Genomic DNA, 9,897 nt, shown 5'->3' with positions numbered 1-9,897 from the left:
CAACAACATTATGAGAGCAATTTTGGACTTTATGCGTATGTCAAGAGACATGTCACATAAAGGTTGTTTTCTTCTACTTTAAAGGTGAACTGTGTGTGTGTTTTCTTTTAAAAAAAATCTCTATCTTCTTTCCAAAATTCACACTGCCCATTCACAATATTCCTTTCCCTGAATACTTACCACCACCACCAAATTCTAAGTATTCATTATGATGACTGGGAAAATGGCACTTTTCATACACGAAATGGTGGATCTTCTCCATGTCCGCCATTTTGGATTTCCAGAAATAGATTTTTTTTAGCTGCAAAACATACTGTACTTTCATACTGTTAAATATTAGTTTACAACTTTAATATTCATGAAAGCATCACATTTGGCAACAGACAGCACAGGTTCAATCAGCGGCATAGTTGCAATACCTCCTCTGGCCACCATCCTACACAGTGCACATAAAAACAAGTTTTAAACTATTTAAATTTTAAATGTCATTTAAAAGGAATCATATAGGCTAAAAGTTTATTTAATTTACTTTGCGGTAATTGTTTTATCAACTTGCTACCTAATTTTTTTTTTCCAAACTGTCAAAATATTTCCTACAATGATTCTAATATGGTGGACAACACATACCGTTAGTTGCCTTTTTTGCCATCTATTTGTCCCGTTACAGACCTATCTGCCACCTAGCTCCTGGATTTTGCTTCACAAATGTTAATTTACAAGCACGGCATACCAGTAAGACCATATAAACTCAACAGTAGTCAGCTGCCGTGTGAAAATCAAAGATAGGTGCCATGCAGTGCTGTGTGGTAGGGCTCACTTGGAAAAGAGGCAATTGCCTCCATGTGACTGCCCCTGTAAAATAAAGTTGTTTTTTTAACCACAGGATGTAAAAAGTCATTTGTCTTCAAGCTTTTTATTTTGTTTATTTAACAACAGGTTATTCTGATATAAAAATCATAGCATAGGCTTTTCTGAGCCATTATGTAGCTGGACACATCGCCAAATAAAGTATTTTTAGGTTTCTGCCTTTTCACTGTGTTATGGTCACAGTGTGAATCTACCATTCTGTAACAAAAGACAAATCAAAACTGATATATACTCATTTGCAATTAGATCAAAGAAATCAACTGTTCCAGTATACTTCATAATGCAAGACAATTCATACTGTACAAGATTTTAATTGCAGGCTGCACTTGAACCCCAAACTCCAAAGAGATGTTAAATTGTAATCTGCCACTTGGTTTGTGTTCATGGATCATTCAAAGGCATGGGGTGGCTCATGGGTAGTTACACAGATTCTCTGTAAGGGCTGTGGTAGTTGGTCATTTAGGTGACTTATGACCAAAATGTTAGGTCACTGTTCACACATCCAGAGGCTGGTGGCAAATACAAGCAATGGCCCCACCTTGTGGCTCAACCAAGTAAGGGCCACAACAGCCTCCACCACGTCCTCTCAAATTCCAAACAGCAGTGCTAGAATTACTTGGTTAAAAAGAATACCTTTTTATTGAAGACCATTAAAATAAATACTATACAGAACCCAATGTAGAAAAACCTTTAACACATGGCTTCTGTCTCAAAAAGGTTAACAAATTCATCACATTTTAATAAATCCATTTAAAAATAGTGACCATGTAAACCCCCAGTATCCTTTAGTGCCCCAGAGTCCCACCCATACGAGACAAGAATTTCCAAACCATGAAAGGAAAAAAAAAGTAATGTTATAATCTCTAATATACTCAGTCATTTTAATTTTGGTCCTTACATCGAAACCCCTCCAACACAACTTGGTGAGGTAGGTTACAGAATAGACACTCCCGGTACATATGCAGTTCAATACAGACCAAAAGTCATGCGCTCAGAATCTGTAGTGCGATGACAAGGGGGAAAAGGAGAGCGAGAGAGAGAGAGAGAGAGAGAGAGAGAGAGAGAGAGAGAGAAAGAAAAAAAATCCCACTAGCTTCACCATAATGCCTTTAAGCAACCTGCAACTATGGGAAAGGGTGGTAGGCGCTATTATACAATATAGTAAACAATATTTCTATGGACAGCAGAAAAAGTGTGTCCAATCAAATAAAAATAAAAAAAAATGTCATGATTTCTTGATTTCAATACATTTATTGAAACGGCTCACCCCATCCTCCAATGAAGAGGCAAAAATGACAAGAGTAAATTTTGCTTGTGGAAATACTGGAATGTTACTTTGGTCAAGGATTTCTCAGCCTCTTGACGCAAAATAATCAAGTCAGTACAAACTACTCTGACCCTAAGAGAAACAATCACCTCAGAACAAACACTCACCTTGCAACTACCTTCAGAAAGTTTATTCCTTGATAGTATACAACACCACCCACCTCAAATCTACATGTTATTGTGTGCACAACGGACCACCCTTTTAAATATAATTAAAATTACAAACACCTTTTTTTTCCTTTTTAAAATATGAATGTTACAAGTAGTCAGATCCACGTGGAATTAAAAAGAGAGCAAGTCAGCATTTGTACACCATCATGTTGGAGGACAGGTGGTTTTTCCGGGGGCGGGCTTCTTTTTTAATGAGTGGCAAATGAGTCATTTCAGTCCAAGATCTTTCGAAATCCTCTGAAATACTGTGAAGATGAGTTTATGCTACAAGTTAAAACCCGCCCCTCTACAAAATGGGATGTGTCCAGCCGTTGAGCAAAAAAACAAAAAACAAAAATAAGCCAAAAAAAAAAGTGAGAGAGTGAGTGGGTGGGTGGTGGTGGTGGTGGATGGGCAAAAACTTCAAACATGGTGGGGGCCATCTGGGGTGGGGGGCAGTAAAGGAAAGAGAGGTTGGGTGGGGGGGATAAGGGCCCAAAGGAAGGGGGTCAGGGCGGTGGGCAGGGGGCATCTAGATCAGGTCGGCCACATTCATGGGCATCTCCTCCACGGTGGTGTTGTAGAAGGTCTCGATGTCCCGCAGAGCGCGCTTGTCCTCCTCAGTCACCATGTTGATGGCCACGCCCTTTCTGCCAAAACGACCACCACGGCCAATTCTGATGGAGGAAAGGTTGGGAAAAATGCATTTGAGATGTGGTAGGGTTGGGACAACATCTGAAGACTTGATAAAGCAACTCACATAAGGCTACATGACTACACAACACAGAGGCGTCACCATTTGTCAAGTCTGACGCGGTAAGCAAGGCCGCATTCATCAACAGGAGAGGGTGCTGTTTTCAGCCTAATAAAGTCTGATCTTGCACTCGAGAACCCGTGACCCCAGGAGCTCCAGTCAGCAAAACGCCGAAAGGAGACTGAAAAGCCGCAGTGAACGCCGAGTTCAGTTGACACGCATGGATATCATCACTAAACAGACCCATCACCTGACTTTGCCAAGCTTGCTTGAACAGAAGTGACCCAAGGGTAACAGCTCATGTCAAACACCATTTTAAAAACCAAAAAGTATTTCAATAAGGCTCACAAACCCCCCCCCAAAAACAACACGTCTTCACTCACCGGTGAATGTAGTTCTCCCTGTTTGTGGGAAGGTCATAGTTGATGACCAAGGATACCTGCTGCACATCAATACCACGTGCCTAAGAGGAACAAGCAAAAGTGGAGATATCATTAGAACAGAGGAGGAGTTTAATACAGGCTACAAATATGATGCAAGGACAATGACATTGGATGTGGCCATAGATAACCTCGGATAATAAATAAACACTAAAAATAATTCCTATGGCAGATGTCAACTGCTATTAAGTTGTGATAAGGAACGGCAAGGTCCAATCACTGTGGAGAGCAGCTGTGGTGTTTTAGTCTACCAAAGAACATCAGTCCCGTCACAGCACCTCACTCGCTGAGGGGAGAGGGATCCTTGGCCACAACATGGTACATATTTTAACCGCCAGTACAATGCAAGAACAAACTTAGTCCCATTATGAAGTTATCCTGAAGAATATATTTTCTTCCACCCTTTAAATGTTGTAACATTTCAAAACTACCGTTTACAGCCAAATTCTAGCAAACGGGACAAGATTTCTCAACCCTTTTGTAACACGTCAAAAGGACCGTTTACAGTAGTGCTTCAGTACACGCACGCACATGTGGATGGCCAGTCATGTACTTACCAGCAAGTCAGTAGTGATGAGGACTCTACTGGAACCAGAGCGGAACTCTTTCATGATGATGTCACGCTCCTTTTGTTCCATGTCACCGTGCTGAAAAACGGGAACAATCAGTCATCTACACGGTCACTACTCTTCATTTCTTAAAAATCACATACTCTGAAGCGATAACTTCAGCTGTACTGATGAAACAGGATCACATTCCTTACATGTACAAATATACACATGCATCGTATGCCTTGTCTCCATAGCATGAACCAGACTACACTCACAGGAAGAGGTGACTGGGATGAATATGGAGCTAGTTCACTCTCCCCTTAGCCGATATAGAAAGCAATGCCACAGGGAGGCACCGTCTTGCCCAGTAGATAAGGGTGGATCATAAACACTCATGACCATAAACCACACATGCCACTCACCAGGGCAGAGACTGTGAAATCCCTGCTGTGCATCTTCTCGGTCAGCCAGTCCACCTTTCGGCGTGTGTTCACAAAGATGACGGCCTGAGTAATAGTCAGGGTCTCGTAGAGATCGCAAAGAGTGTCCAGCTTCCACTCCTGTAAAGAATTAAGACAGTTATGAATTCCAAAATGAAGACGGTTGACAAGGCAACTCATGGGGCTACACGACTAACGCCGTCAGAGGCGGTCACGATTGATCAAGTCTGACACTAAGCAAGGCCGCATTTATCACCAGGAGAGGGTACCATTTTCAGCCTAATAAAGTCTGATCTTGCACTCGAGAACCCGTGACCCCAGGAGCTCCAGTCAGCAAAACGCCGAAAGGAGACTGAAAAGCCGCAGTGAACACCGAGTTCAGTTGACACGCATGGATATCATCACTAAACAGACCCATCACCTGACTTTGCCAAGCTTGCTTGTACACTAAATGAACATCTATAGTAGACAGCCGTTAAGGAGATGCTGGTGCACGTCGCTCACCTCCTTCTCCACATTGATGTAGAACTGTCGGATACCCTCCAGGGTCAGCTCCTCCTTCTTGACCAGGATGCGGACGGGGTCACGCATGAATTTGGTGGTGACTTCCAGCACCTCCTGGGGCATGGTGGCCGACAGCAGGATCACCTAATTGGGAGCAAACAGCGGTTTTAGTGACCAGCTTTACCTGCATGTTCAGACAACCGGCAACTACGCCAGCCATTATACAAAAGTTGATAGTAATACCCATAGGATATTTGGAAAAACATGTTACACAATGACAGGCAAGTGCCCGTGTTCAGAAATGACTTTGGTCAAGACTGCGACGTGACCACAAGCATTCGTTTCATTTGACTTTGCAAGGCTTTTGCTTTCAAGTCTTGATTAATGATTAAATAATCAGATTAATTATCTGTGCCAGCAGCATGAACCAGTCTTTAACTCACTGTTTGGAGACAGCTGGGATGAATGAAGGCCTTATTTTCTATACCCCCAATAGATATAGGATTCAGTGACACAAGACAGTCACCGCCCTGCCCAGTTATTGAGGGTTGGCGTTTAAAAGATGACTTGGCGCGCTCACACATTTAACATTCCAAAGGGACCTCTACAGCCATGGTTCTTTTTTGTTTAAGTCTGACATGTACAGTTTTATAAGTACTGACACACATACGCATAAGTACAAGTGATGACAGAAAAGCAGTCAAATGTTTGACCGCATTAGTCACCAGTACTTCACGGCCAAGCTACAAGACATACAAAGGCAGACCATCAACCCACCTGGGTGTCAGAGGGCAGCTTCTGGAAAATCTCGTAGATCTGGTCCTTGAACCCTCGACTCAACATCTCGTCAGCTTCATCCAGAGCAAACTGCTTGATGTACTTAGGCGCTGCAAAAAGAAAAGAGACCAGCAATAAGCAAACGGCCACAAAAAAAACAAAAAAACAGTTGCATTACCAGGAAAGTGTACAGATGTCCAATAGCTACTCACAGAGGTATCTGCGGTTCAGCATGTCAAAGACACGACCAGGGGTTCCTACCACGATGTGGGGGACGTCGGCCTGAAGCTTCTGGACATCAGTGCGCACGTTGGTGCCTCCGATACAGGCGTGGCAGGAGGCCCCCATGTAGTCTCCAAGAGCCAGGATGACTTTCTGAATCTGAGGCAAGAACTGTACTGTCAGTCTTGGGCATCGCACATTATTTGGACAGAAAGTGTTTTCCGCAACGGCACTAAAATGCTAACGAATTCACATGAACCAGTCTTAAGACAACTGGGATTATCATGGATAGACAGCAATGGGCCAATAAAGGCTGTCTAAGTAGGTGAACAAGCCACGAGGTGCACTTCGACCATCATCATACTCCTTCAGGTCTGAACATGCAAAGGCAACATGGTGTACACACAACTTTGTTTTTTTCAATCTAAAACTGTCACCATATTGCTTTTACCATCCAGTCCAAGTGGGAAAGGTCGTTAAGTAGAACACCCCGGACTCGCCAGGTCAAGGGCAAAGCAGTCTCCCCACCTGCTGCGCCAGCTCGCGTGTGGGAGCCAGCACCATGGCCTGGGTCGCCTTCAGTTCAATGTCAATCTGCTGCAGGATGGAGATGGCGAACGTGGCCGTCTTGCCTGTGCCCGACTGAGCTTGTGCAATGACATCGTACCCTGCAAAGGCAAAACAAAACCTGCGTTTTAGGCACACAACCTGGCAACCACCAACAGAAAGCATACATGCGAAACGGAACATAATTGATGATGCAATAATTGACCATCTGTGCCCACAGCATGAACCAGCCTAACTCACTACAGAGATGACTGGGATGAACGAGGGCATCTTTCTCTATTCCCCCAAACAGATGTAGGACTGTGACATTAGGAGACACCGCCTTGCCCAGTTGATGAGGGGTTTCGTATTCAAAAATGTTCTTTCAGATGTACAGAGCAATTTAAGCAATTTAGATACAAGATGTACAGCTCTAGAATGTCTACTCAAAAAGGTAATATAAACCCATCACGACAAAATGACTAATTGTGTCTTAACATTATTGCCTAAATGTGCCAAGCAGTGTGGTCATCACCATGCAGTTATCTTCAAAAAAGTGTGTATTGTGGGAGACCAAGCAAATTAACCAAAATTAAGAAATCACGTACCCTTGATGCAAGGGAGAATGGCCCTCTGCTGGATGGCAGAAGGTTTTTCAAAACCATAAGCGTAGATTCCCCTGAGAAGAGTCTCATGCAAGTTCATGTCATCAAAGCTGTCCACGACCTCTTTCCAGTTGCTCTGTTTTGGAATACACAGAAAGACAAGTGAGCAAGCATGTTCTTTCAAACGCCAAGATAAAATGTCAAAACAAAAACGACAGGGATTCAAAACCAAGAAGTCAATTTTCAAATTACCTCAATGACACCATCGGGCTCCATGCCTTCCGGGCCATTGTCTCTTGTTCTGAAATGAAATTAATATTTTGTTAAGTATGAGTACATGAAGCAATAAGGCAAGACGGCATAATTTAAGCTACTGTAGAATTGACGCGACCGGAGCACCATTTTGTACAGGCGTGTCAGCGCGCAATGGCGATATTGCCAATTAAACGCGGGCCTGTATGTCAAACGACTGCTGCAGTGATTAAGAACTAAATCAAGTCGTCTACAGAAAAAAAAACTGACAATGAATAAACCGAAGGACGCAAGATGGAGGTCTACATTTCCACTACGACACGTCGAATAGGGGCGGGCAATTTTTTTCTGCTAAAAAGTGAGCGCCCAGAAGACAGTCCGCCATTTTTAAGACTTGGAAACATGATGGTTGTCGATGATATGCTCAATCCACCCAAACTCGACACTCTGGTATGATACACATTACAATGGGCCAAGTAGTTAGTGAGATATAAAAGGTAGAGGACCAAAACAGCATAATGTCAAACTGAATCGAGGTTGAATGACTATGCCGGCTAGCAACGTGACACTAGGCCCAACTCCAGCCACAGAATAATAAATCAAACGTCGACATTTTCGATCAAATTGAGCCAACAGCTACTGAAACACCGAACGCTAACTAGCATCCAAATTTCCCAAACGAACCCAGTATCAATCCTCATTGTAGGCGTTAGATATTTAATGACAAATTTAGATGGCTAATGCTAACAGCCCACGTCGTAGGACAAATGAAGGCCTATTGTCTAGCCGGGTCTGGCAACCATGTGCTCGCCATTCTGTTACTTGGCTAATGTTAGCAACCCGTGCTATCGAGGTTCATACAGGCACCGCACGTAACATTGCCAGTTTTACAGAACATTCTAATGGCATTCGAATTCTAATAATACGGCGACTTTTCGCCACAACACATTTTGAACAAATACATATCGGTTGACAACACATATGGAGAAAAAACCCTAACGTCATATGACTGCCACACAGAGAAATCCCACTAGCTGGATTTACGTGCACGAATGGCTCACGAGGTTGGATAAACCACCATGCGTCACACCTTTACTTTTCAAAGAAATCCAGTTTACCATTGCACAACCCTCGCACGGACTCTGAAAACAATCGACATTAACACAATATATGAAGTTTTCATTTCATGGATCGAATGATCTACTCGCAAATGAAGTATTCCCGGCATTTTAAGAAACCTCACCCTGCGGCCTAACGTTGCACTTGAAATATGGCTAGAGCTAACTAACGGAGCTGACTACCCACCCCAAAAACCGTATAAAACCTCGATAGAAACACATAGAACAACTGCCCCACGTAAGAATCAACCGTGATTGTTGACATATTAGATGGCGAAGTTCTCGATTACAAAAAGAAAGCGAAAAAGAAAGAATTTCGAAAAGCCGGTAAGCTACATTACTCACCTATCTTCTGCCGACATTATCACAAAGAATGGTTGTGTAGCGGAAATGTCCTATATAGTTAAAGGTAAGGAGAGAAGGCGATCTCTGATTGCAGCAATTTCCAATCAATCATTCCCGTCACATACCCATCGTAACACCGGATTGGTCGAATGGGATGTCATCTAGAAACTAAGCAACGCCTACGTCATGTGCAGAATGACTCATCAAAGCTGGGCGGGATTGCGTAAATCATCCTATGCGTACACCCCAAGGGTGGTTCTTCAACGCCAAGTGACCGACGACTGTTCATGAATTCACTTTTTTACCCATTTCATTTAGCTCAAATAGACTACAGTATTTGCATCCATATAATGTCTAGACAAGCTTAGTATCATGCATGTATTTGTATGTGCGAAGCTAGTTTTATGAATTATTATGCCATAGGTAGCCTACATTGACAGGCTACTGTCAGTGACCCCGTACCAGAGGAAAGAAGATAAACCTCAGAAATGAATCAGTCAGTCTTCTCTTCAAACACCCTCTGATTTTAAATGTTGATATATAAAAACAATACACCAGACCGATCCTAGCCCAACGGTCCATTTTAATTTAGTTCAATAATATTTGCACTCAATATGAATGAGCATTTTATTCATTTTGATGTGGGCCAAATTTGCAGTAGCCTATCATAAGGTACAGGCAAACCAACCACCATAAATTGACAGTGAATTACAGCACAAACCACAAACATCCTTAACAATACTTCTATCTTAATTATGATTTATTTGAGGTCTTTGCGACCTTTTTCTTAAATGACCGTGAGATGGTGACAGGAAGTGAGTAGAAGTGATAGGAGGATCAGAAAATGACCGTGGGCCAGATTCAAACCCAGGTCCCCAGCGTGCCAGTTAGTGCCCCAACTGTTTGAGCTATTAATAGCCAGAGCCACTTTTAACATTGTCTTTCCATAAGCAACAAATATCTACATCATCATAATCATCTTGTCACAGAAAAATAGGGA

The 9,897-nt window shown here is 42.7% G+C and overlaps 1 protein-coding gene and 2 non-coding genes across 4 annotated transcripts; all 3 read right to left on the bottom strand.

Moving 5' to 3' along the window:
• Positions 1–1,729: 1,729 nt before the first annotated feature.
• On the bottom strand, positions 1,730–9,019 carry eif4a1a (eukaryotic translation initiation factor 4A1A). Of its 2 annotated transcripts, none has more exons than XM_063187390.1 (11): positions 8,898–9,019; positions 7,435–7,483; positions 7,186–7,318; positions 6,560–6,699; positions 6,022–6,190; positions 5,810–5,919; positions 5,033–5,176; positions 4,511–4,648; positions 4,095–4,184; positions 3,481–3,560; positions 1,730–3,020 (listed from the first exon to the last, which is right to left on the bottom strand). In XM_063187390.1, exons 1-11 carry the CDS (start codon positions 8,912–8,914, stop codon positions 2,876–2,878), a joined length of 1,215 nt encoding a protein of 404 aa, XP_063043460.1. In that variant the 5' UTR covers positions 8,915–9,019; the 3' UTR covers positions 1,730–2,875. The 2 variants fall into 2 exon arrangements, with proteins under 2 accessions (XP_063043460.1, XP_063043461.1); XM_063187391.1 differs by lacking the exon at positions 8,898–9,019 and adding an exon at positions 8,119–8,150.
• On the bottom strand, positions 3,197–3,336 carry LOC134438111 (small nucleolar RNA SNORD10). Its single transcript, XR_010032529.1, has one exon. It is a non-coding gene; the product is annotated as a small nucleolar RNA SNORD10 (small nucleolar RNA).
• On the bottom strand, positions 4,799–4,938 carry LOC134438112 (small nucleolar RNA SNORD10). The gene has a single exon (XR_010032530.1). It is a non-coding gene; the product is annotated as a small nucleolar RNA SNORD10 (small nucleolar RNA).
• Positions 9,020–9,897: the final 878 nt, after the last annotated feature.

Source organism: Engraulis encrasicolus, chromosome 21, assembly GCF_034702125.1.
Source record: "Engraulis encrasicolus isolate BLACKSEA-1 chromosome 21, IST_EnEncr_1.0, whole genome shotgun sequence".
NCBI lineage: Eukaryota > Metazoa > Chordata > Actinopteri > Clupeiformes > Engraulidae > Engraulis > Engraulis encrasicolus.
Note: the sequence above shows the minus strand (reverse complement) of the source record. Positions and strands in the feature narration are given on the sequence as shown.

Coding starts and splice junctions, on each gene's coding strand:
- eif4a1a (XM_063187390.1), bottom strand. Junction 4,649..5,032: donor ACATCAATGTGGAGAAGGAG/GTGAGCGACGTG, acceptor AATTCTTTACAG/GAGTGGAAGCTGGACACTCT. Junction 4,185..4,510: donor ATTTCACAGTCTCTGCCCTG/GTGAGTGGCATG, acceptor CCCGTTTTTCAG/CACGGTGACATGGAACAAAA.